Genomic DNA, 27,707 nt, shown 5'->3' with positions numbered 1-27,707 from the left:
CAGCAGAAGAGAGTGTGAAAAATGCCCTAGGAAGGCAAGCACAAACAACAAAGAAGCAAAAGGAGAAGGGTTCTTTTTCCAGATAGCCTTGCTTTAATAGAATTAATATGTGTTAAATGTTTAAGAGGATGTGTGCCAGGGCACTGCTGTAATTCAGTTTCAATTACACTGTTATGTGTAGCAAGCTAGCCCAAGGTTGGCCGGGTGCCTGTCCCCCGGCCCTGGATTTAATAGCAGTAATGGCTTCATATGGCCACTTCACCTCCCCATTACTGTCTCTGCCTGATGTAGTGGTTGCTTGTCCCCGAAGGTATGGCCATTCCTTCCCTGGCTCAGGTTTCTGGAGCGGTGTCCACTCTGACTGAGCACGGTAAAGTCTGCTTCTTGAATTTTCTATCAAGGGTAGTGGGACGGGACAGTACTTCCCCTTCCTACCTTGTCCTTCCTCTCTCCCTCTTTTCTTTCTTACTTATTTTATCTTTTTATGCATTCTTTCTTCACTCCTTTTCTCTTTATGTCATCTTCTTTTTTTAGTAGCTTCTTTCATCCACACCAAGCATAGTTGCTTTATGAAAAGATTCCTCACATTCTCTGGAATCCGTTTTTAATTTCACCAGTGAACATGTATGTATCAAATATGACCATAGTCATGTGTTTTACCCATCAAGAAACAACATTCTGTCTTGCGAGTGTAATTTATGGTACGTAAAGCATGAAGCAAAAGTCTTCCCTTCTCCTCTCCCTTCCTGCTTTCCTTCCTTCCACCCCCTCTTCATTCTGTCCCTCCTCTCTTCTGTCTTCCCTTTTGCTTCTTTCTTACCTTTTTGCCCTCTAATCTCCCCTTCTTTCCTCTCTTCCTCCTTTTTCTCCTGCTTCTCCTCCTCCTTCTTCACTGTAGCATTGCTATTCATTTAGTGAAACTCTTTTTTTTAAATTGAGTTTATTGGTACCTTTTAGGTACACAGCACAGTTACATTCATCGTTGGGATCCTGTACCTCTACATGACAGGTCTTGGTTCTCATTTTTCCCCTTGTCCCTGCCCTCCCTTCACCCCCTCCTCCCCTCCCCATTTACAAACGCTTCATTTCCATTTTTTCATTTTCTCGCTATTTTTTTCTTTTCCCTTTTTACCTTTCCCCTACCCTTCCCACTTTCCCTACACCTTTAGCCCCTTTCTTCCTATTTCACATTGTCAATTATCTCATTAGGATTTTATGTACTATTACAGTTTTTAGCACCAGAGAAACTATTCATTTAGTGAAACTCTTTAGCCAAAGTCCTCTTGGTAATTTATAAAGCTATACATTTTGTTACATTGTATTTCCACCACTTCTGTCTTGTAGCATCCTCAGAATTTCTCTCTATTACCTATGTTTACATCTACCCTGTATTTATAGTTCTTATCATATCTCCAGGTTGTCACTTAGCCAAATAATAAGCATTCATCTCCTTTAATCTAGCCTCATAAATCAAACCTTTCTATTCGCTAATCATTTTTTATATCACTCCCTAACTGATTTCTAATTTGTCTGTGTCTTGCTGAAATAGAAGTGACGGAAACAGGATGCAGGGATTCAAGGATGAAACCTTGCTGGCTGTAGTTTGCCACTTTTTGTCTTTCTGCACAAACATTTTATAACAAATATAGTCTTGCCAATTCATTGCTTTGTAAATTCGTGCACAGTAACCTTACTGAGGTCTTTGAAGTTGATGAAAACTGCATTTTTTTTCAGTGAGTCCAAGGACCAAGTGTTTAAACTCAGATTCACCATTAGTTTAGACATTTGTATCTATATTACGTGTGGCTAACTTCTCTCAGCTCTAACTTATAATTAATGATGCCAAATTACTATGGCCTGGACAGGGGCAATGCAATTGAAATGCCTAGGAACTTTGGAAAAAGCCGCTCCTCGTATTTACCATGCCAGATGCCTCCCTAAAATAATATGGTTGTAGGAAAGTTCTCTGAAAAATGTGAAGACATGGATAAATGAAAGGTCTTCTCATCATTCTTCTTTTCCAGTTCAAGTCAGTACATCTCAGGTAGGAAATTCTCCTTGGTAGTGACAGTGCTGTCTACTGTGCATTACAATTTAACACACCAGTAGGTAAGTCAAGGGTTGGGGGAACTCAGCAAGATGAAATGAGCTTAGACATATGTAACAAGGAAACATCCAGGAGGGAGCAAGCTCCAGACACCCAGGGAAGAAACGGCATTAGAAAACTTTTGGAACAAAAAGAAGAATCTTGGTAATTTAGAGGCATGTACCAGGGTATGTAGTGGATTAAGTTATAAAAGCAAAACTAGTTTTAACAATCTGAGCCCAAATTCACAGCAGGGCTATGGGGAAGGTTCACTTAATGCTGCTGATTTGTTCCTCCTTCGGTCCTTTCTGACTGCAGATGTGATGTGTCCAGCTGCCTGCCATTGTAATGATCAGAGGTGGGAACAAAATCCGACCAAACAAAGAGCTCCTAGTAGACCTGGGGAAGCACACAATCCTTGGTGACCAGTATACGCTGAAGTTTCTTTCTTGTTGCCTATGAATTGAGCAGGCATTGGTTACCTCATTAGAATTTGCACCTTCCTGAATGTATTTTAGCATATTTTCCTGATTTATTGCCTAAGTTTTTTTCTTCAAACTGTCCCTGATATGTCATCTGCTTAGAGTTGTATCTTGTACTTCCCAGATGGGTATCACGACTATCAATTTAGTAAAATTCCAGAGTTCATTTTTTCTTTTGTTTTTTCAGAATAGAATATATTGAGTTTCTATGCAGCTTGTTTATGACTTAAATATAATTCATTTTTTTTAAAACAACACTTGATTGAATGACTCTTCATGTTTGTGTTGTCTAGGAAAAATAAAACCTCAAGTGGATTTTTACTAACATTGTAAAATTGTAGGATTAAACTCATGGAGAGGAAAATGAGTTTCTCTATATGCTTGTGCTCTTTAACAAATGAATCCCAAGTTCACATGTAAACCCTCAGGTATGGAAGAAAACTATAAAAACGACAATGTTGTACAAGAAAAGAATATTTAAAAAAAGAAGTAGAGTAGTGTGACATTTCTCTTTCATGATTTGGTGGCACAATAATGACAAAATGCTTATACACACATATATTGTCTCCAAAAGTATAAGAATAAAAAAACTGATAAAATATATTTTAAAAATGACCTTTTTCAAATCCCGTTTCAAACTTTCAAAGTCAGGAGCTTAAGTGAATAGTGACTGTAAGATACCTTTTCCAAACAGAATAGGAGAGGTTCATCTCTACCCTGAGTAACAAGAAATTAATTATGAAGATTGCTCTGACTTACAGTGTTTCTGGGAATTTCTAATTATCCTAGGTAACCTAGGCAAGAGTAGTATATAACTGGAATTCAATAATAACACAAAAGACTTATTTTACCCATAGATTTCAACTTTCTTCCCAGGACACCTTTACAGAAGCCGATGAGACAAGCTAAGTTCCCTATATATATGATCTTATCTGTGTTCCTTGCATGTCTCCCCCTTTGGCAAACCGGTTTACAGGAAGTGGACTAGCTAAAACGTGATAAGGCCCTCTAATGCTTGTAAGTGGAGAAAGACTTGAATGTATTTTCATGCCAGTGGTGGTGAGATCACTTTGAAGCTGCAGGCAGTCTCCAGGTTCTCTCTGTTTCAGGTAAGTAGAAGCAATGAGTCTTCGGCAAAGACCTTGGCCAGGGGCGCTTCTGGTTAGCCAGACATGACAGTCGTGGTGAGTGAGGGAAGCAAGGGCTCTGTGAAGCTGGCACATTGCTCACACGTCCCCGGGGCACTCAGGGCACCTATCATGAGAGTCACACAATATTTTCAAAGAAACTTGTCATTAACAGTATGGCTCCAAAAATCAGATCCATTCTTGCTCCCACTGCTAAAGAGGTTCGGAAGGCTTTAGCTTGAGGGTGGGATGGTGTGGGCGGCAGCAGGAAGGGAAGGATAGCATAAAATGGTCGTTAAAAACAATTCTTGCAAGGGCTGGGGATTTAGCTCAGTGGTGCCGCCATCTGCCTCGCAAGCGCAAGGACCCAAGTTCAATCCCAGGTACCAAGACAAACCAAACAAAAACAAAAAAACAATTCATGCAGTACAACTCCAAAATGCTCTAGCAAAACCAACATCCCTGCAAACATGGCGTAACTTCTCAACATGGCCTCTGAGTGGAAATGGTATAAAGGCTCCTTTAGGTGCAGAAGCCCTGGTGGCGGATGTGCACACTTGCTTCCTGTAATTTATTAGCCGCACTTTGTCAACTTGTAATAGATTTGAGAGTTCCCTTATTTACTAGGGTGTTAAAATTACCTAATCATTAAAAAAATACTTATTTGACATGAATACATATTTGGCCATGCGCTTTCTTCCTTGAGTTGTTGACTCTTTCCCCAAAGGGAAGAGCAAGAGAAAAGTGATTACAAGTACTTTTAGGGTACTGAATAGCTAATATATTTCTGTGATTTTGTACCAACTAATCAAAATGATTTATATGTTCATTAATCAAAATGTGTTGATTAACTTCATGTAAAACTTAGGTGTTTAAAATTTATGAAAAAGGGGGTAGTTGGCATGTGAGATGAAAGTTTAATCAAATCCGAGATATTATAAAACAATTTGATTCCCTGACCAGATGCTAAATTTTCCTCTTGCTAATGGCAAGCATTTCCATCATATAATAATGCCGAACCATGTCCTCGGTGTCTCTTGAACGTCTACTCAAGAACTACGAAGCCCAGAAGAAGCACATGAACAGACGGTACCTTTGAGACTACCATGGCAGACTTGTACCCAAAGAAATGGACCACATGGGCCCTGACCCAGATGGTTGCATGACATAAGCTTATTCAAAGAAAATAAATCCAGATATTCAATATAGTAAACTCTTAATAGAAAATAGGAGAAAACTGCAAGTTTTCAGATTAGTGATTGCCTTAGAATGTTCTGGGTTGGCTTAAAATCATTTTGAATTTAGCAGTTCAGCCAGCAGCGCTGTGTTAAGCTTCTGTGCTTGGTAGCAAACTGGCTCTTACCACATCTTCCTTTTCATACATTGGTGCCGCCGCTTCAAGTTCCCTGATTGCCAGTGGTCTTATTTTTTCCTACAGAAATGTGATGAACAGAACTTTTCCCATGAAGGTGCTAATCATGAATGTTTTCTGCCATTTAAATCAGTTTTGGGAAAATTGGAACGCTTTGTAAACATTTAAATATTTACTGGTGGCATTCTAGTCATGATGGTTCTTAGAGAGTTTGTAGCTGGTTTAAATTTCCCTTGTACCTTACACATAGCATGCCATTGGTTTCCTGTTTCTTTTCATGCCCTTTTGCTAACTGCAACATTTACTGATCAAGTAATGTACGCTAAGTACTCAGGTAATAAAAGTAAGATATGGCTTCTCTCTATAGTGACTCATGGTATTATAGAGAGGCTCTTATTATGGCAAGCAGCTTATTTATCTTGAAAGGGTGATATTAGAACAACGGAGAAACAAGAAGGGAGATGACTAGTTGGGGTGGGAGACTTGTGAAAGAGTCCATCCAAGTGGAGATACTTAAGCTGATTTTTAAATGATGAAGAAGCATTTCTCAGAGGGAGAAGGAAGGTATTAGAGTGACCAACCTGACCTGTCCAATACAGAATCAACTTTTCATGAGGAAAGCATAGAAGGCAAAGACAGCCTGAGAGCTTCTTAGAGAATTGGAAGGGTTCTTCCATGATTTGCTAAGATTTTGGGACTTATTCTATAGTCAGCAAGATACTCCTATAAACTGAAGTGTGGGATGACATGTTTCTGTCACTCTGATGAGAAGTGTATGTGAGTAAGACAAAGGGGACCGGGCTTTGTGGAGGTTCATACTTAGTGCATGAATGGGTACCATTGGACAAGCATGCTGTAAGATCTGACTACACCTTGGGAGTAACACCCACATCATTTTAATTACAAGAAAATCTACAATGATATTTATTTATTGTGTATTTTGTATAATCTGGTTGCTTGACAGATTTGTAAATATTTCAACTCAATGATGCAGCCAGATCTTGTATCTGTAGTTCATGGAAAATGTAACTAGAGCTAAAAGGTAATAGCTCTCAAAACTCTTTAGCTAATAAAGTATCAAATTAATGTATGTGTTAGGAAGTTGCATTATGATCTACTGTTATGCAAGTAAAGGGATATTCATGGGGCCACTCATGACCACGGTGGGAACAGAGCCAGACCACAAAAAGAAAAAACAGTACAGGAAGAATATTCCCTAAAATGAATGCAGTGTGTAGCTACAATGTCAGAATCCCAAACATGCTGATCTTCACATTTTTCTAAATACTTCTGTTTTATGCACTGCAGAGAAGGAAGCCAGTTGGTTAACATGCAGTCTATTTCCAGAGTGGGCAAACATATCCCTCTAGCTTTTTCTAACCATTCTCTTCCCTTTGTTGCCAAGAGTTGTTAGTGAACAGTTTTCATTGCAGACCTTCACATCTTTTGGCCCTTGTGCAGTCAACAACCCAATACCCAGCTCTATGATGATCTTCTTCCCTGATTCAATTTGAAAAATGCATAAAATAAAAAAATATTTTTTAGCCTGCCACAACCACAGGACACCTGGCATGCCTCATAAGAGACAAGAACCATATAGTGAGAGGCAGAATTGAAGATAATCTCCTGATGTAAATATTCTGTATAATGCTATCCATTTAGTGTGGCTAGGATTCAGGAACATAATAAGCCATTACTACCATAATTAGGGTACCATTTATTATGGAAGGGATTTTTTAATTGAGTTTATTGGTACATTTTAGGTATACAGTACAGTTACATTCATTACTGGGATCTTGGACCTTTACCTGATGATGGAAGGGATTTTTTAATTGAGTTTATTGGTACATTTTAGGTATACAGTACAGTTACATTCATTACTGGGATCTTGGACCTTTACCTGATGATGGAAGGGATTTTTACAGGTGTAATTAGGATCACTAATCAGTTGACTGAGCTACTCAAAATACAGGCTACCTTGGGTGAGCCTGTCCTAATCAGCTAAGCCCTGAAAAGTTATCAGAGAGGTTTGAAGCATGGAAGAGACTTTTCCACTAGTATTCATGGTGCAGCCTTCTATGCGATGGAGAAGGTGTGACACCTACAGCAATCTCATAGACATAGGTGTGGCCTGTGCCACCAGCTGACAAGAGAAAAGACCTTAGGCATACAGCAGTGATCTAGGAAGATCCAGAGCTTCAGCTCCATCCTTGACTTTGATTTAAAGCTGAGTAGAGGATTTAACTCACCCATCTCAGGATCTTCATCTGCAAGATTTCATCCATGAAATAGTAGCTGTATAGTGTTGTAACTCACTCTGTAATGATTTGCTAAGCAGCAGTGGAAAGCTGTTACACAACATTGTAGTCATGTAGTCAACAATGTTGTTGAGTCATGGAAGGAACTCACCCAGTGGTGATCCCATACAATTGTAATGGAGCTGAAATCTTCCCAACTCCCAGTGATGCTGTAGCCTCCCTAAGGTTCTATTTCAATGTACTACTCACATGTTTGTGGTTATGCTGGTATAAACAAACCTCATTGTACTGCCAGTCATATAAAAGTATAGCATATAAAATTATGTATAGTACATAAATGCTTGAAGTGATAAATTACTTACTGATTTTTGTATTTACTGTGCTGCACATTTTCCATTATATTATAGCATATTCCTTCTACTTCTAAGAAAAATAATTTACTGGGAAGCAGTGTACTGTGTTCTGCCATCAATAGACTCTTACATCTTGTGATTACTGCATATCCTGATTGCACCAAGAGGCCACATTGAAGTTGAATTTCTTGAGTGACCTATACCATCTATGTTTGTGTCAGTACATTCTGTAATGGTCACACAATGAGATAATTGCCCAGTAACACATTTCTCAGAATATTTGCCATCCTTTCGCAATGCAGAGAGGTATTTTTCTTGGTTATCAAACTGGCAGATCATGTTTGATTATTTTTGATGAGCCTAAAGAGTTTTATTCTGCCTAGTGATTGCAGTATAATAATTCTAACCTCACTTATCCATAAAATTTACCTTTAACACTGAGGCCACTCTAATACTCAATGAGTTACATTTCCACTGCATTGATATTAGTGTTTCTTTTCAGTATGGCCCTTCTAAGGGAATGGCTTATGTGTAGTTTTCAAAGAAAATATATACCTTATTATTCAAAATTTGATTCTAGCATATTATTTTTATTGTTATTGATGCTTGAATTTATTCCTGTTGCAAACCAAGGTAGTTAATAAGTGATTAAGTTAGAATTGTTAGTAAAAACACGACAATTTATCAATAGCATGAATAATTATCAGGGCATTATTATGTCTTTTCATATTTTATATTTTTGATGCAATAAAAGAATAAACAATTTAGCCACTATTTCTGTGAGGAAGTATAGTATGCCTACTGTAATGAGGATCAATTTGTTGGAAGGAACAATAGAATGAGACTGGGAATGAAAAAATGTATATATATATATATATCTTTCATTAGCCAGGGCTAAAATCTGTAGAAATTGCCTCTGGTGTTAACTATCCCATAAATAATCCTGTTTCAATGATTTGAGTCTTACATGAGTTCATAATAAATGAATTATGCATCAGACAAATTTGTATCTTTTGTTACATTTATAGCATTGATTTAGATAAGGATTAGCCCTCCCAGAATAATAGGAAAGAGTTCCATATAGCTGCTGATTTGTTTTTTGTTAGATCTGGGACTGAAGTATCTACTTTATGGAAACCAGTGACACAGCAATATTTGCACCAATCAATTGCTATGTATTTCACTTGGTTTGGTTTCTGAGGTGGCTGCAGGTTAGTGTTGTCCTCACTTAAAGGATTGCATTTGAAGCTGAAATAAGGGTGCCCCTCCGGGTCAGGATGGGAGATAGGATGTGTAGCAACTACGGTTCAAGTTTGTATCTGAAGCTAGGGCTGGGGATTTAGCTCAGTGGTTCTGCTGCCTGCCTCACAAGTGCAAGGGCCCGAGTTCCATCCCCAGTAACAACAACAAAAAGAAACCCAAAAAACAAAAGAAGATTTCTGAACCTGACACTTACTTGTGAAAGAAAGCTGTTATGAATGAAGGGAATGAATCATCAAAAGTAATTCATCAAAAAGAGAATCCAATCTTGTGTCCTTTCACAAACCATTTAAATATACCTTACTTAGAAAAATTTTCAGGAGGAGATGGAGAAACAGGCAGAGACCCCCATTTATTCATAGCCATACTGAGTGTGTGAAATATGTGACTCTCAGCTAGTTTCTGACAATCTGGGTGAAGGTTTTCCTGGAGGCTGTGTCCCTCACATGGGTGAGGTGTGTGAGCAGATTTAATGCCATCTTTCTCAGCGTGTGGTCCAGAAAGGTCCTATATTGGAATGTGGTGGAATGTTTGACAAAAATGGAGATTTATGAACTCACCTAAGACCAACTAAATGAGAAGAGGAGTTCTGAGGACTCATTTTTAGAATGATCCCTACATAATTCTAAGGCACACAAATGCTGGTGCATCCCCAGTCCATGTGGAACGGATGAATTCTGTCTGCTCTCTTGTCCATGCCAGATACGGTTGCTGCCATTTCCATTCATCCCACTTGTCTTCACTCCACCAGGGGTGCAGTGGACTACAGCTTCGTGTGTTTCCGAGTCACCGCCTGGAGTTCTTCTATGTGCCCACCGGTACCAGCACCGCAGCTTGCCTTTGTCATGTACCCTGAGGACAACATCATCTGTGGGTGTCTGACTGTAGTGTTAGTGCTTCCTCATAATTGAGAGTTTGGACATGGAATACGGATTGTGATGCATGGGCGGAGCTAATAAGTTGACTGATAGAAACTTTGTGACGTGTCCTTCAAGGTAGATTTCCCTACCAGTTGGTAGGACACTTTGAAAACCCAGTTTGATCTGAGTAGAGTGTGCAGCCTGATGCTCTATTAGCATCTTGTTCTATCTCTTCATCTTGCGGGTGTTCCAGAATGGAAGGTGATTACGAATTTCTCAAGCACCGATCACCCATTAGAGTTATTTCTTTGCTATTTATCATTTTTCCCCTTGCAAAGAGATACCGGGATTTCTATTTTTCTTCAGGACAATTTTAATTTTTTTCTTACAAGAATTTATAAATTCTTCCTGCATTACTTTGTTGAAGGTGGTGGTGAACTCACGGGTGTGTATGAGTAGTATGTTTTCTTAAGAATTCCCAGTTCAAATTGGAAATGCCCTATTTCTTAGCTACTTCTTTTCAACTGGAAATAGTAGTAACGTTTAACTCACTGAGCTGTATAAATGTCTGGAAATAATTCGTATCAGGCAATTAGAACAGTATTCAGTATACAGCAAAGGTTCGATAAATACCAACAATAACAATTACCATTTATTGAGCATATATGTACATGACAGACTCTGTTCGGAGTGCTTTACCTGAGTCATCTCAGAGATCTGCTCAAAGTTCCAAAGCTCAAAGTAGCAGATGAGATTCTGATCACAGGCATCTCTTCCCCTCTGCGTTACCCTGTCTCATTCACATATAAGATCATCATCTCTTCACAACATTTCAGAAATCAATTTCTCATTTCATGCCCTGGGCTTGTTTTATTTCGGTTCATTTTGAAGGGCTGTATATGCTTTGTATTCTCTCACTCATAAAGTACAGCCAGGCTTCTCTTGGATCACGTCATTGCCGAAGGAATAATGTGTGTCACAGACAGGCCACTGACGCTCAACTGGAAAGTTAGACCTGGAGATGCCCAGAGAAACACGAAGCTTGGAGAGCCTGGGTTCTGGATTTGGCTGATTTTGGTGGTTTCTCAGCTTCCAAGTGAATTCTATGGTGGGACTAATTGCTTCTCCACTGGGCATTTAGACTGCTGTAGCTATGAAACAAGCAAATACTGCCTCATATCTACATAAAACCTAGCACGACCTCTGTAAACCCGACCTTGATTCTTTTGCCCTCCCTCACACTGCCTTTAAAGCCCAAGTTGGGTGGTCCCTCCTGTCTGAGTACTTTCTCTACTTCCTCAAGGCTTTTTACTAGACATCACCTTGGATTTCAGTTGTTTCAGCTGTATCTTAAACACCATCTAATCATGGTCTCTGGAACCAAACCTACATGAATCTTGGATTGGAGTTTTCCCGGTGTAATTCAGTAAGCCCCTGTGTTCCTGTTTCCCTTGTAATTTTCCCCCTGTGAAAGAGTAGCACCTTACCACCTGGGTCTATGCAAGAGAACCCATATAATAGTATACAAATCTGTCCAGTAGTGATCATTCCAAATGTGTTACTTAGTGTGACCCAAATTTTAATAGACTCCGATCTACGTAAAGTCTGGGAAGAAGATTTTTAGGACCATAGCATCTTGCATGTGCAATACCTGGACCACAGGTTTAAGGAGTGAATAAACAACAGACTATCAAACTGAGCAAAGCTTTTTTTTTTGCTCAGGCCAATTAATTGGGATTCTGAGATAAGAATAAATAGAAGGTTTGTCCCTTTTCCTTTCCTCTACTTTTGATTACCATCTCCCACCTGGAATCAGAAAGACACAACTAACCAGGATATCTTTGTTCTTGGCATCAGTTCATCAAAGGGCAGATTCGTCTCTCATTTTGGGAAGTAGCACTGCATCCTTTCAAAAACTGCACCACTGAAAATGAAGCAGAAATAAGTTCATTACTGTCAGTAACTGGTGATTTTGAATAAACTGCACTTTAGGGATCTGCTCTGAAATACATGAATGAGAAGGTTTCTAATTAAGTGTGTTTGTTTTTCTGGAATAGGTAAAGGATAACCTTCCTGTGGCCATGTGAACCTGAGCAGAAAAACTCCCTGAAGCTGCTTTTATGAGGCCTCCTTTAAGCAGTGAAACTTGAGTCTGCCATAATGTCCTCTTTTAGTTTGTTGAGAATAAAACTCATAGGAGATTTTCTATTTTTTAGCTGAGTACTTGCTATGTAGCCTGGGTGGGCCTCAAAGTCTTGCACTCAAACAGTCCTTCTGCCTCAGCCTCCCAAGTATCATGTAGAACTTCCATCTACCTAACATGGTTCTTCTCATCACCACCTCATCTACACCCTTTATCTACTACTCGTCCTAGGGAATGGGCACAGAACTTTCTGTCTTCTAAAAATCGCATCAATTCAGCAAAAGCAAACAGTCTTTTAAGAAGTGACAAGACAGTATCAGTTCCATATCCTGGTAGTTTGTTTCATTGAGTACTTCAGGTATATCTGGCCACTCATAAAATGTCAGACAGTGTTTACCAACTCCTGATTGGGGACATGGAATGATTCCTTGTCTTGCCGTGGTTCTTATAACAGCCCTCTGAGGAAAGGCGTATTGGCTCTGTTTTGAAGATTAGCAAACTGAGGTTGAGTGAGTTGTAAGTAACTTGAATGAGAGCCATGATCTGGTCATTGTTAAGATCTCCTAGACACTAGAATCTCTCTTATAAAGTGGAATATGGGTCTCTATAGGAAGAAAATATACTGGACTCTCTAGGAAGAAATTATACTGGACTAATGCTTTCTTTGAATTCAAGCTATGAATATATCGAGCTATATATGTATGTATATAATTAAATTGCTTTACCAATTTAGACTGAAGTGTTTTTCCAGCTGAAAATTAAGAAGTTGAAATAGATGCTGTCCAAGGAACTTCTCACCTTCTACAACAGCAAAGGTTTTAAGATAGTTCAAGCATGGATACCTTCTCAGTTGTCTTTCTTATACTGCTGTCACTGGTCATTTTGGCAGGAAACACAAACTGTACCCACATAAGAGCATGAAACTGTGAACACAGCCAGGATGTTCCAGTGTGCATACTCCTGGATCACCTCAAAGGGACACTATAGGAACAGCCTTGGAAGGAGACTTCCTCAGAGATTGTGTAGAACCCTCTCTGGCCCACAGGTGTCCTCTGTGCTCTAGATAACAGGGAATTGGGTCTTGCCAGATCACAGAAAGGGCAAGTGACTTTTAGGAAAGAGGCTGAGATTAGTCATTCAACAAATAGTCACTGCCCCTTAGGTGCACACACTATTTTTTTTCTTCCTCATTTGTTTGTTTATTTAGTACTCAGGGACTGGCACAGGCTAAGCAAACACTCTACCAATGAGCTATACTCTCTATCCCTTAACTGTTCTCTGTTTGAGAGTACCACAGTCAACAAGATAATCACATTTCTTTGAACTTGTAGTCAACAGTTTATTCAGTGGTGTTAAACTTATGGCATGCATGTTGTGGTGGCCTGTCTGCATCATTGAAAGGTCTAAAAGTTTCACCATCACTGGTTTATATTCTATCAAAAGGAGGCATCTGACAAACATGTAAGCATATATTCCTTCCAGCCTCTGACAGCGCTTTTAAGGGAATTAACACTGGTTCACAGAGTAGTGATTTCAGGGTTGCTTTTGTATGGAGTGTAGTTTCCTAGGGCTCTTCTGTGTTGGGAATTTGGGAACCAAGACATGCATAGAGTCACTTATTCATAGAGCACCTGAGAATACTATAATATAAAACATAATGTAATATAATAAATATAATAACCAGAAAAGTAGAGGTCTGAGAGAGTATGGTATATAAAGAAAGGGAACTGGGAGGCTCGCAGAGGACCAACTATGCACTAAGAGAACCCTTAACTGTGACATTCAGACAGAAAATAAACTCACTCTGGTATTTTTCTCTACCTCCCTGCTACTATATTCCTCAGCCCAAAGATACCAACCTTACAGGTGGAACCTGGGTGGTGATATTGGTCTGTGAAACAAGCTGAGGAGCCCTATGGAGCTTCTCCTAGGAGAAAGACAGAAGAATTCCTTTATGAAGACCACAGGTGATATGTGTTTAAGTCAAGATAATCCTGGGAATGATCAGGAGACAAGATCCATCAGTTCAATTAACTCCCAGTTTGGAAACATCTCATGTTTCAAAGTTGCTGGGGTTAATGGATTAATTAGAATGTCACAAAACAGTTTGGAAGGATCATTTGGGTTTCAACCTTCATCTTGTGCTAATGAGTACTTGTGCCAATGTTTGGATTTCTAATTCACTTAAAACTGTTGTGGAATAATGAGAAGAAATAATAGGTTTTGCTTTAAACAAATCAGAGTTTGAATCTTGGTGCCACCATTAGCCTGTGGTATGACCCAAAGCCTGTTCCTTAAACTCTTTGGTGCTTAGTGTTTCCTCTGTAAATCATGTCTAATTATATCAACAATCATGGTGGCTAGGAGAAGCAATGTATATCCAGCATCTGGCATGCAGTATAGCCTAGTCAATGGTGACCATTATCCAATAAATACATATACTTTACATCTATAGAGTAGGAGGTATCCCCATGGACACATGAGGCTGAGCACCAAGGAAGGCACTGAAGGCATGATTTCTGCCTTCTTGAAGCTTAGTTTTCGGTGGAGAGAGCGTATATCCAAGTAGCTGTAATAGAATGTATCATAAATGGGGAAAGTACCACCAAAACACACAAAAAGGGAGAGATTTATTGTAATACTGGTTGGAGAATTTTCATGAAACAGTTTTAAGGACTTGACAGGTGGGGATGGTATGTAACCCCCACCAAAAAAAGGATCATATGATTTGAATAAAGCCAAAGGAGGTGGAAGAGCCCCGAAGGAGCTTGGGAGAAGGAGCTGAGCCATTAGGCAGACTGTTTAGGGAGAGTACGACCACTGAGGAACAGTCCTCAAGCTGATACCAGACCAGGATACCAAGGAGACCAGGATTCTTTGCAGGGGCATTTGGACTTCATTCAGTAGGCAAAAGGAAGTCCTGGGAGAGCTTTGATTAAGAGAATGATACAGTGAGGCTAAATTTCAAATTAATGAGTCTGGCACTGCTATGAAATGTAAGTAAAGCATGGACACATTGTGGTAAAAATAAGAACTGGTAGTGATTGAAACAACTTTCTCTGTTTTGAATGTGCCATTTACTACTTTCCTCAACAGTCCTGGTGTCTTGGTGTTATTGACATGCCCTGTTTAATAGATAAGGACACACAGATATGGAGATAATAAATAATGTACCCACACAGCTAATAAGAGGGTCTAGCCATGAATCCTGGCAATCTGGTCCCAGACTCTGCATTCTAAGCCATTAAACTGCCTCAAATCCAACCACAAGTGGACCCCCATCCATGCTGTTCTGCCCCTGCCTGATCTCTTGCTGTCTTTAGTCCTCAGATGCTCCTCCGTGAAATAAGAGAACAGAATTGGCTTTCTGAGAGCTTTTCCAGCTCTTGTGTTTTGTTGCTGTTTTGTTTTGCTTTGTTGTTGTTGTTACTGTAGCTATTTAGTCCAGTATTTCATTGTAGGTCTGATCTATGCTACTTGGGCAGTGTGAGTTAGGAGGAAAAAAAGTTATGCAAAATAGAGACAGAAACTCCAATAAGTTTGTATTTCTTCCTCAGACTTCGACTGGCTCTAAATTTACTTAAATCAATATTTTAAAAAAAATAATGTAACAAGCACACATTGAAAAGTGTATGTCTTAATGTATTGAATGGTATGAGCAAAAACCTAAGGAGGTAACTGCAAAACTAAAACATTACGTAAATGCTAAGAGTATTCATTAGCTTGTCACTCTCCTGCTTTGAAACAGTGTAATACTATTCAAACCAGCATAGTGGTTCACAGTGACTAAGACTTAGGATAAAACCTTACTGAAAAGATGAAAGTGAACAATGAACGGCTTCCTGAAGCCTCCTTTCTCTCTGGACCTGCGTGCCTGGCTGAAATACTCGCGATTGCCCTAACTAGTAAACAGTGTTTCTGAAACAACAGAATGAAAACCGGCGCTCGGCCCGGGGCGTTTCCAGCTTGCCTTGGTGTTTAAAGCTGCCGGGTGGGCGGCGCGGGTCCCTGTCTGCGGCCAGTGCAGCCCCGGGTCAGTTTCCGCGTTGCCAAGGCAACTGGCCAGCCCCACAAAGCCACCGGCGGTGCGCGTGGAGTCCCGGGCCCAGCTGTCCCCGCGCATCGGGTCCTTGGGTCGGGGAATGCTCCTGGCGACCTCCGGGGCCTCGGGGGATCTGCGCGCTGTTTCAGGAGTGGCCGTCTCTCTGTGTCAGAGTGACAAGGAGGAAGATGATAATTTTGACAGCCCTGACTTCATCCAGCTGCCTCTGCAGCAGACAGGACAGACAGGACGACTGCATCTTTTCTTGGCCTTCTCCTCCCTCCCTCCCTCCCTCCGTGTGTGTGTGTGTGTGTGTGTGTGTGTGTGTGTGTGTGTGTGTCTCTCTCTCTCTCTCTCTCTCTCCCTTCTCCTCCCCTTCTCCGGCGCTAGTCTTCTTAACGTAGTTTAATGGCTTTACAAAGAAAGAGGAGCACTTCTTCCTCTGCCAGGCAGAGGAACACTTCTCAGTGGCAGTGGTCGGACCATGACCTAGCTGATCATGAACTTGGAAGGGCTTGAGATGATAGCAGTTCTGATCGTCATTGTGCTTTTTGTTAAATTATTGGAACAGTTTGGGCTGATTGAAGCAGGTTTAGAAGGTAAGGGAGTGCTTTTTAGCGACTTCTAACAATTATCTGTTTTGCAATAACATTTTTCTTTAAGTGAATGTGAGAGGCACCTGAAATGAGCTCAAAGAAAGGTGACTCTGGGGTAGACATAAAGAGCCAAATTGTTCAGGGTAGGAAAGATTAATAAAATAAACTTTTTGCAAGTTTTAGTAATGTTTTCACAACAAAAGGATATTGAAACCATGGAAACAATTTGAAGCAAGTGTTAGAACCAAAACTGAGGAAATTAAGTATTTACAATGCATATGTCTGCTTCTATCGACATTTGGTCTAAATTTTGATGTTACATTTTTGTTTCTAATATCCCCTTTAAATTTCATTAGCAATTTTTATTTCAGTATACTGTAAGGTGCACTCATTTCTTGCTGTGCAAATGCATTCATCAAATGGAAATGCATGTACATTTACAATTTCTTACGGTTTAAGATTTCAGCCCAAGAATGACAAGTTTTTTATAATGTCTCTAGAAGTGCTTATACTGTTACCTGTTTTATGTTGTTTCAGAGAGTCTGAGGTTAAAAAGTCTCCAACTCATAGGACAGGTTGAGGTTAATTTAGATTCCAAATAGCTAATTGTTTTTTAGATGTTGCTATTTATGTTCATTAGAGGCTCGTTCTCCTGTTCTTGATAATCTTCTCCCTTTCATTTTAAAAAATGAGGTGTGTACTTGCTTATATCATTTTTTGAAGTAATGTCTCTCTGAGAATTGGAGTAAATTGAGACTGTTTAACTTACTACTCAAAATACCTGTGATAGAGTATTTGTATCCAGCCAGTCGTTGTTTCTCTAAAGTTGGCAGTGCAGTTTTTGCAAGCATCTCTAGATGATGTTGGACGTAGTTATGTTTTGATATTCTTTATAAGTAAACAAGAAAAAATTCATTAGCAATGTATTTACATCCACAACTAATCCAGCCAGTTCTCCAGAGAACGGCTGCCACAATGTGACATAAATTAGGTGGCTCTTCCAAATAGCAAATTGAAGTGTGTCATTCTGATGTAGGTTACCAGAAACCTACATTTACAACTCACTGGCAGGAGGGCCAGGGTGCTGATGTGAAGCAGGGTTTGAGAAAGTCATTTTAAAGGAAGTCTGCAGAAGGCATTTTGCAGTTCACTCTGGGGGAAACATTGCTTTGTAGCTCTAAAAAATATAAATTCTAAATTATGCAAATGTCCGCTCTTCTTTAAAATGTGCTTTATGTTCTTATGTAGCTAGAAACTTGATTTGGCTTCTCTGTTCACGAGTGTGTTGTTTTACCAGGACCAGTGTAACTAGGACCTGCTATTTTAATGCGTTGGGTTTTATTTTCTTTGACATTTCCAGCTGTTTAGAACACTGTCAGAATTCCTCTCTCTATTGTGAGACTTATTTTATCTTATTTCATTACTTCATGGAGGATTGTGTTGTCCTTCTTTTCACTCTTATGTTGGGGCATTTGCTCTGGATTTTGTGATGCTACCCACTCTAGTATTGCTCTTGTTTGTTTCAGGAGGATGTGCACTCTCCCAAATGAGAACATTTAAGGTCTGGTAGCCTTTGTGAAGTTATTTACTTTTACATTGCCTTCTTACCTATATTCAAAACTGTATCAATTTGTGCAAGTGATCTCTTTCATGTATTTTATATTTTACAATATTAGCATTTTACAGGCCAATGTTGTACTAGTTCTAGGAAGAAAATGTGTTCTCTCATAAACTTCAGTATAAATCCATACCTGATTTCCAGTGTTGTTTGAGGATGAATTTAAAATAATACAGTGTTCATAATCACATCAAAGAGGAATTATCCTCTATGTATAAAAATTGGTAGATGAAAAAAGCAACAGTGCCCTTTAATTTTTTTTTTGTACTGGGAATCAAACTTGGGTATAACACTTAAAGTGAATTCAAGAGTCAAAAAACAAACAAAAAAAAAACTTCAAAACAAGATTTAACTTCATTGCATTCTTTGCTTACTGGAGGTATATCTCATTGAATATAGTCTATGCACACACTTTAAAGTGATTTTAATTAATTAAAAGTGTAGACTGTTTAACATCAAAATAACTTTCATAGATTTTTTTGAAACTTTCTTAAGGAAAACGAACATTGATACTCATTGCATTCAGATATATTTTCACTTGCAGGTTTCTTTCCCACTATTTTACATATCTAACTTAGAGAAACAATGATTTCTTTTACTCTTATTTTTCTTATTTCTTTGGTCAAGTGATCTTGATCAGAAATTTGAGTGTTACCTAGACAAACTTTCACCTAGATTAAAGCCTTATGAGGATGATTTGGGGATATTTTTCTTAAATGATTAAACCCTTTTATGTCAACTTATATCTATTTTACAGTGTAGGCCTCATTCAGAATATAGTTTTTTTCATAATATTATGCATACATCATGTTATATTCTAAACGGCATATGAGTATTACATGATGCAGTTATTATCTTTTATTATGTACAGAATAAATGTACTTCAAAATAAATTGGTAATATGAAAGTCTGAGTTATTTGTATTTGCTTCTATTAGAGTGCTTTGAATTCCCATTCCTGAGGTGGGGATTGGATTCTTGAACATCCTGAGACCTGTTTCAACCTTTGTTATCATATGCATAAATAATGATCTACATAGATCCATGCCACATATTTCTGTATACTACAAGCTTTATATTTATACACTGTTTCACTACAGAAAATAAAAGAATAATTGGAGTACAGATACTAAAGCCTAAAACTGGGCATGATGGCGCATGCCTGTAATCCCAGCACTCGGGAGGCTGAGGCAGGAGGATCCACTGTGAGTTTGAGACCAGCCTGGGCTACATAGTGAGTTCCAGGTCAGTCTCAACTACATAGTGAGACCCTGTCTCAAAAACAAAAAAAACTTAAGCCTCCTCTGCCACCCTTGCTTTCTAAACTTGGGTAAGTCTCTTTAACTATTTAGTTATCTAATATGATAAAAAAAAAAAAGTCTATGCTGGATGATCTCCGTGGAACTTTCCACTTCATAAATTCTAAGAGTCTCCCAGGCAATTAAAATGTGAAAATTTATGGAGCACATATTCTTTCTCGTTAAATAGCTATCAATGACCTACTTGAAAACAGATATGCAGTGCAACTGTTAGATTAAGCCTTCTCTTCCACAGTGGGTTAATTCATCAGATCTCAAGGAAATTCTCATTGTATTTTAAGAGAATAGAGACATGTCCTCCCCTTTAGCTCTAACATTTGACATTCGGGGCTCCTATTTCAGACATTCTTGTAATACAGTTTCTCAAAACTTTATATGAGTTCCAGTAACAATGAAGCACATCATATTACATCTATTAGGTTCGTTTTTGTAATTCAGTTAAAAGTCTGTAAGATATTTTTAAAGAAGATCAATTTTAATACTGTGTCAGAATGAAGGAAAACTGGTCACAGGTTTTGAGGATAATAGTCAACGTCAGTAGCCAATGTTTGGAATTCATGGAGTTTCTCTACTTACGGAGTAGTTTGGGATGCTACAGAGCTGTGACAGATAGGACCATGCCCAAAGCCTCATGACAGCAAATTGCCTCTTTTCCAGCTATAAAAATGAAAGTGGTTTTCTGTTAACACAAACCAGAGAGAAACTGAATCAAAATGTTAATGGCAAAGCTATTTCATTATCTCTGTATGCAACACTGAGCTATGAAAACATCTACTTTTCATCCAAATATGTATCAAAGTATGTTGAAGTAGTTACTGAATAAAGAACCATCCTTCTTTTAAGCTAAGTAAAAATCAAGTTATTCAAACTATGTATGAAAAGAGGACTTGAAAAAAATAACTCTTGCTGGTAATTGTCTTCCATAAAAACAAAAATACAACGATAATCTACCACCAATTTAAAAATACTTTCTTTGTATTTATTCAGCTCATTTATTTAGCAGATATTTATAATACTATAATACGAGCTTCCTTGAGATCTAAAAAAAGGTATTAACCATATATAAAAAATGACCTTTTAAAACTCAAAATTTTAGTTCTTTCATGCTGGTGACAGAAGCGTGGATGGTCATGATTTGTCCATAAATTGGACCTACTGAATTAAAGCACCTACTGTGTGTCCAGACCACGATGCCCACCAGGGACCACAAGGTTGGAGATGACTGAGTGGGGCTATTATTTACATCTGGAGTAGTGTAACTGAAATTCATGGGAGAATATTTTTAAAATCCTTTTAGCATCTCGCTTCCCTAAATGCAATGAGATGCCAAAGCTGGTGTGTACTTGGAATGTTGAAGTTTCTAAATGGTAGCATTAAAAAATAATAAAAATAATTTATGGTAATATTAGAAAACTTATACTATGTTCCACTCCATATAGGAATGGAATTAAGGGAATACTTCCACTATTTGAATTTTTCAGAGAGTCTTACAGTAAATATATTCTGTATTTCAAGAACATTAGCGCCTGAAGAGGACCACTGGAAGAAGATTCTGTATCCTTAGAGATTAAGCCTAGAGGATCAGGAGTTATTTTACTTAGGTTCTAATCACAGCATTGCTACTTACTAATCATGTGATTTTAGACTATTACTTGAATTCCATCATTCTTCTTTACCATGAGATAAAATAATTATCAGTAATTTCTTGCCTTCACTGAAGATTACATATGCACCAGGCAAGTGTTAAATCCCATTTAGGATAATATAAGATTATATAGTATAGGCATATTAATAGTATGGGCATATAAATATTATTATATAATATAATAGATTTTAATCTTCACCATTTTTCTCTAAAGTAGGAACTAATACTTTAGATATGAGAAAACTTAGACCTGTATAGGTTAAAGACCTGGCTTGAGGTTTCTAAGCCATGTAGCCATAAAATTTAAAAATTTAAGTTGCGAATGTCAGACTCCCTATCCTATTTCATCATTTCAATTTCTTTGCTATTATAACATGATGACAATGTCCAATAATGTGGTGAGGGGAGAAAGTGTTACATCAGGTCTCCATTAACGGCCTTTCACGAGCCTTTCTTGATCTTGTGAAACATCCTCATCTGAATTCAGAATGAAAAATATTACAAATCTCATATGTTAAAAGTACACAAAATTTTATTAAACTCTGAGGTAAAATTTGACAGAAATGTAGAAGTAAATGTGCATTTTCAGACTGAGCCAAGTATCTATCTGGTTTGTTTTTTGGGTGACAGGTGGAGTTGCTGAAAATATAGAAAGAAGGGCTGGTGATTTTGGAGAAGAAAACTCATGTAAGATAGTACTTTGAGAAGGAAAGACCTTGAATCCAAGAGGAAGATTATGTGTAAAAGGATCTGAGAAATATGGAGTAGGTGGATTGGAACATGGGCAAATTTAGTGAGATACTCTATATTTGAGTAGGATTTTCAAGTAAGTGCTTCTGGAATGAACTTAGAGAATAATGCAAGCTTCGTTTGGGAGTTTGAGGATTGATCAGAATGGTTGCCAACAGGAAATACATAATCTAATATGTATCGGCAAATGTAAAGTAAGAAAGAACACAGACAGTTTTAGTTATCAGGAACAGAGTGGAAGGGAAGCATGAAAACTTACCTTAGTTAAGAGTCTATAGTTCAGCGCGGGTGAAAGAAGTGTTGCTTATGCCAGTTGTTGGAATTATCACACCAAGCATGCAAGATTGCAGGTGTTATTTCTATTTGCATAGGGATGAACTGAAGGTTTAGGAAGAGTACTGACTCACTTAAACTCACAAGATAATAAGTGAAGGAATCTACATTATTTTCAATACATATTTTAGTGGCACTGATCCAAATGTCGTTCATTACAACTATCAAATGCAAATATTCCAAAAGAAGATTCCAAAATTATTTGACAGATTAAAAAGTATACACAGTGGAACCATTTTCTACAAATTATTAACAATATTCCTATACTTAGTTGAAAGGTTTTTTAATATGAATTTTTGGCTTCTAATTCTGTACAGAAGCATTGATAAACCATAGCTATCATGAGCCAAAAATAGAGAAAGAAGAGGAAAATCAAAGAAGATACATCTGTAATTTATATATCTGGTGCTCAGATTTATCATAGTTTCACAGATCCTTCAGAAATTACCCCATTCTAATCAGTCATTTCATAGATGCAGAAATAGAATTCCAGAGATATAAAACAAATTATTAAATGAATTGTTTTTATCAGAACTATTTCTGGAAATAAAACTAGAATGTATTATTTTCCAAAGATAGATTTCAAACATACCCTAAGTTTCATAAAACATTATCCAAATTGCAACTTCCCTGTTCATTCCTACTGTGAACCAGTCATTCTAAGGTCCCAACAGTTCTAGGGCCCAGGTGAGAGTGAACATGTTTTCCAGAATGTTACAATTCGGTATAGGTGCAACTACTAAGAACTTTTGTGCTGAAAGGCTTAATCATAAACCGAATGTTCTCTACCTCTGTGCATGAGTGTTGGAGTAGAGAGTTACTAGTATCTGACAGCCTGCCCTGACCCCAGTGGGTTTGTCCTGGAAGGCAGACTTTCAATTCTTTCTCTCAATTGATCTATCTATCCACCTATCAGTCAGTCACATAAGTAGCTATCCTAATTGCTTATCATCCTTATTATTAAAAAGGGGGAGCTGCTGAATTCCTCAGCTACCTCACTGCTTGCTGAAGGGCCATCATCTCAGAGAGGCCCTAGTACATGTGGTGTGTTTGAAGTTCATCCCCACTGTTGAGGCTACTCTGCAAAATCATTTGAATAAGTCAGGGGACTCATTATCATGATGAACCTTGCTTCTGAAATTACATCAATTGTGTGCTTCACTTTGTATCAGAAAGCTATGAAGTGTAAATACTCAAAGCACAGTCTCTAAGCCAAAATAATTGATTGAATAGCAATAGAATCCCCATCCTAATACATACTAGCTGTGTGGCCTTGAGTAAGAATTACAATTGTCTAGGACTTAGTTTCCTTAACCCTTAAGTTAGAATTGTTGTAGCACTGCCTTCCCTGATTTTTGTGTGGCTTGACATAAGTTGATACTTGTATATGCTTAGAACCCTGCCTATAATTGTGATAAATTATTTGTGTGTTTGCCTTTATAGAGCCAGGCACTGTCTTCTTTCCTCCCTATGAGAGAGGACACTCCTCAATGTTCCCTTGCTAAGCTTAGTGAAAGCTGTGCTGGAAGGATGAAGATGCTCAGAACAAAGCATAGCTGATGTTATGTGGAACTTCAGGCTTTTGGAAGGATGATCACTTAATGGGAAGTTGTTATCGATCAATTGATTGTCATTAAAACTGGTCATGAATGTTACTTCTTATGATAACTAATGGCAATCCTTCATTTCCTTTCTGCAAACTAGAGCACAGGAAATTTTCATGGTAAATGACATTTATTTGTGAAACAAATTTAAGGCTTCAGCTACTATTCTAAACACTGATGATGCAGATTTCAGCAAAACAGATAAAAACTCTGCCTTTTAAAGTGTGTCTGCTAAATATTGAAGTGCTAACTATAAATACTAAAAAGTGTACAGGAGACAGAATAACTATAGTGGAACTCATTGATTCATTCATTTACTGAATACATGTGTCTCTCCTACACCTCATAATAAATTTCTGTAAGCATGGCAGCAAGTACAGTTCAAGTTCTTGTGAAATGTAGATACAGTAAGAGAAGCAAGATGCAAAGATAAACAAAGGCATATATAGGAATATATAACCTTGTATCTACCAGAGACAAGCATAAAATATTGGAAGGGGAAAGAAACATTAGGCTGGGACGAGGTGATCGGAGAAGGACTTTTGGAAAAACTGACTTTACCTGCCTGTAGATCCCTCAAAGAAATGAGCATGTGAGACAGAGCATCTGGGAGGCAGGATTTCAGGTTGCAGAACTGCCTGGTGTAAGAGTGCTGGGGTCCTGGTGTGTTTTGTGTATCTTAGGAGCACAGGTAGACTGGCATTGAGTGAGTGGGGGACCTAGTCAGGGAGAGGAGAGAGAAATAGGAACATAACCAAGGCCACATCTTGCAGGACCCCTTGTGTGGTACCAGTGCAAGGTCGTTGTATTTTATTGTTTGTTACTGGAATTCTCCTGAGCAATGAAGATGGGAAGTCTCTAGTCTGTGGCTCAAAAAAAAAAAAATTCATAGGGCCTGGTGTCAGCTTCTGTACCATACGCCTGTGCTGGTCTCTGCATGCCGCTACTCCCAGATCCTTCTTCGCTGTGATCGAGAAACTTGATAGGCCTTACGTTCATTACATCTCCTCAGACATCTTCTGCTGAAACAACTGCCTATACGTTCCTTCACTACTGCTTAGGTGCTCAGACCTACAATTTATTTTTCTTCATTAAGTAGGATCTGCCCCTCTGCCCACCCACCACACAGGCTGAGAAGGACTAGTCTTTATTTCTTCATAGATGTTTTAAAACCTTGGAATATAAACCCCCATTTTATTGCATCTTTAGAAACAGTGTTAATCATCTTAATATGACTTTACTATGGAAGAGATTTTGAAAGTCAAATAATATTCCTTGAACATCTGCCATAGTGGAAACATTATGACAGTGCAGTTAAAAAACGTAAATTTCCTAAGGAAAGCCATGCTTTTTCCTTTGAGTGGCTCCTTCTCTTTGCCATATTAGTTTCAAAGAAGATTACATAAACTGGGCATATTTCAAATTAAGAAATAGAGTGATAAATTTACATCCCAGGTATTTATTCTAATATCTAATTTTGAAACTATCAAGAATCGGGGACTGTAGTCCAACCCTCTTATTTTATGAGTAAATTGAGACTCAGGAAGGTTAATTGACTTGTTAGAAATCACAGTACTACTTGATGGCATAGATATAACAATAATTACATTACCTATGATAGAGTAATCATTATATTCTAGGAGGAGATGTATTTTACATATTTGTATTACCTAATTTTTTCAAAACCCTGTAAGAATAATCTTATTAGCCATAATCACAGGAACTCTAACTCTTTATTTTCCTAAAGATATATTATGATCTTTTTTTCATCATATTTCTCTTTTCTAGTTTTATTAGTTTACACCCAGCAAAATGGAGGGACTTTATTTGCTGGTACTCCTGATAAAATGGGTAGGCACTTACTACTATAAGAGGCCATCAACTAGTTGGAGTTAGAAATCAGCTCTGGTTCAGAAGCAAGCTAGGGAGGGCTCCATTGTCGTTGTTGGATATCCATAAGGATGAAGATCCAGAACTAAATCACTAGTTTCAGGAGCACAGGCTTTTATGCAGGTATTAAATGAATGTAGGAGAGCTCAAGGAAGGGGGTTCTAGGACTAAAGCTCAAGAAGGCTTCAGTGGATGCGGATAGGACCAGCAACGCTTTCATGAATACTTCCTTGATTGTGTGCCACGAACTATCATTAACCCTTTACATGTGTTAGTTATGTTGGCTACTGTTTTTATCAGCTGTAATTGAAGGTTTAACAAAAGAGAAATTATGTAAACGTATGGTTGTGTAGTTTCAGTTCTCTGCCTGGTGTTGTACACTTAGAAGTTAGCAAGCTGGAATTTACACCTGAGGAGTAAACATTCTCAGGCATCATGTACCTTAATTCTAAGTAAGGTCAGGAAAAGGTCAGAGACAGAATTCCCTTGAAGAAAATGAAGCTTAACATACAGAGCCTTTCAAGTGCATGGAGCCTTTTTATTCATACTCTCAATAAATATTAATAACGATGCCAAATTTTGGACATAGGATTTTTTTCTTACTTTCTTCTTATAAACCTCATTCCCCTAGATTGCATGTATTTCAGATCCTGAAATACCAAGATCCACTCCTGTTGTGATCACCTTTTCTAGAATGATCAAAATTCCTGCCTGAGCATAGAGAAAGCAAGATCTAATCTTGCTGAATATAAAGTTCCTATTAGGAGTCACCACACCTCTTTCCTCATCTCCACTGCTACCCTTACTTCATCTTTGACATAGTGAGGGTAGGATCATTTGACAGCAGGTGATTTCCAGACCCTGCTGACTGCAGTGGAATGTTGTTCTGCTCTATGCAGAGTTGGTTCCAGAGTTCAGCTAGGCTTGGACGTGTGGGAACGTTCATGGGCTGACTGCAAAGTGGAGAGGACTTGTACTCTCTCACCAGGCAGACATAGATTTGGATCTCACTGCCTTCACATATGCGGTGACCTTCTGCAACTTCCTGACCCTCTAATTGAGGCTCAGTTCCATCATGTAGAAGTTGACCATTGTTATGAGAATTAATAGAGCTAAATGGACAGTGTGGCTGGCTCTTTTTATGCCATATATAGCTGTGATCATTGCTTGTTCAAGACTGTAAAAAGCCACTGAGAAAATAAAGCATGGGTGACCCTTATTTGTTTTATATGTTTGGCTAGATTTATGCTGCAGTTGTAAACTCTAGAAAAGCCTTTGTTGGAACTTGTCTTCTTCCTGCCCTCAGACAGGTGAAACTCATAACCACAAATATTCATTCATCTATATATTCATACATTCATGCAGTGAACTTACTGGCCTCCTACTGGATGCTTTTCTAAGTATTGTGATACCATGGGGACAATACTGTTAATGTCCCTGTAGTTGTGGCGGAATCATCATAGATTGTAGGAGGGACCAATTTTGCCTGTGTCCTCTGGTAGGGAAATCAGGAATATAGATGTAGATGTACATTCCTATGGGAAGTTAAGAGACACTGTGTTTGCTTGCTTTCTTCTCACTGAACATGAAGCATGATTGGGGGTAATGTGTTTGTGAGATGGATAGTAATGGATGTTTCCAGGAAAGAGAAAATACAAAATAGTCTTACCAGAGCCTGGAAGCAGTGACTTTCCTGGAGAAATGAGAAAAAATTGCCAAGTGGTGTTGAGTACCCATTTGAGATTTGTGCTTTTACTTTTAACAGAAGACTCTTTTGACTCAGATACTTCCTTCAATGCTTTACTATAATAATGTTCATATAGACATGTCCAAAGAAAAGGGCAGAACTGGATAGCAAATTGGAGAATGGAAACAATATTGAGGAAACTTGAGGGAATCTGTGTAGCGCAGCATCCACATTTGCAAAAATAGATACAGTAGCTCAGACTATGGTGCTCCAAGCACCAGAT

At 38.3% G+C, this 27,707-nt stretch overlaps 1 protein-coding gene and 1 long non-coding RNA gene across 2 annotated transcripts in view; one reads left to right on the top strand and one right to left on the bottom strand.

Moving 5' to 3' along the window:
* The window catches only part of LOC104852662, a 45,203-nt gene extending 31,301 nt beyond the window's left edge, over positions 1–13,902 (bottom strand). Inside the window, exons 1-2 of the long non-coding RNA XR_002024909.1 lie at positions 13,801–13,902; positions 11,630–11,722 (exon numbers count right to left, since the gene is read on the bottom strand). This is a non-coding gene — a long non-coding RNA (uncharacterized LOC104852662). The remainder of the gene's footprint in view (positions 1–11,629; positions 11,723–13,800) is intronic.
* A 2,490-nt stretch (positions 13,903–16,392) lies between these two features.
* The window catches only part of Kcnip4 (potassium voltage-gated channel interacting protein 4), a 499,970-nt gene continuing 488,655 nt past the window's right edge, over positions 16,393–27,707 (top strand). The window contains exon 1 of the mRNA XM_010610433.3: positions 16,393–16,582. Within this exon, the coding sequence (XP_010608735.1) occupies positions 16,483–16,582 (100 nt within the window). The 5' untranslated portion in view covers positions 16,393–16,482. The remainder of the gene's footprint in view (positions 16,583–27,707) is intronic.

This window comes from Fukomys damarensis, unplaced genomic scaffold (assembly GCF_012274545.1).
Source record: "Fukomys damarensis isolate Sample0158 unplaced genomic scaffold, DMR_v1.0_HiC HiC_scaffold_35, whole genome shotgun sequence".
Taxonomy (NCBI): Eukaryota; Metazoa; Chordata; class Mammalia; order Rodentia; family Bathyergidae; genus Fukomys; species Fukomys damarensis.
Note: the sequence above shows the minus strand (reverse complement) of the source record. Positions and strands in the feature narration are given on the sequence as shown.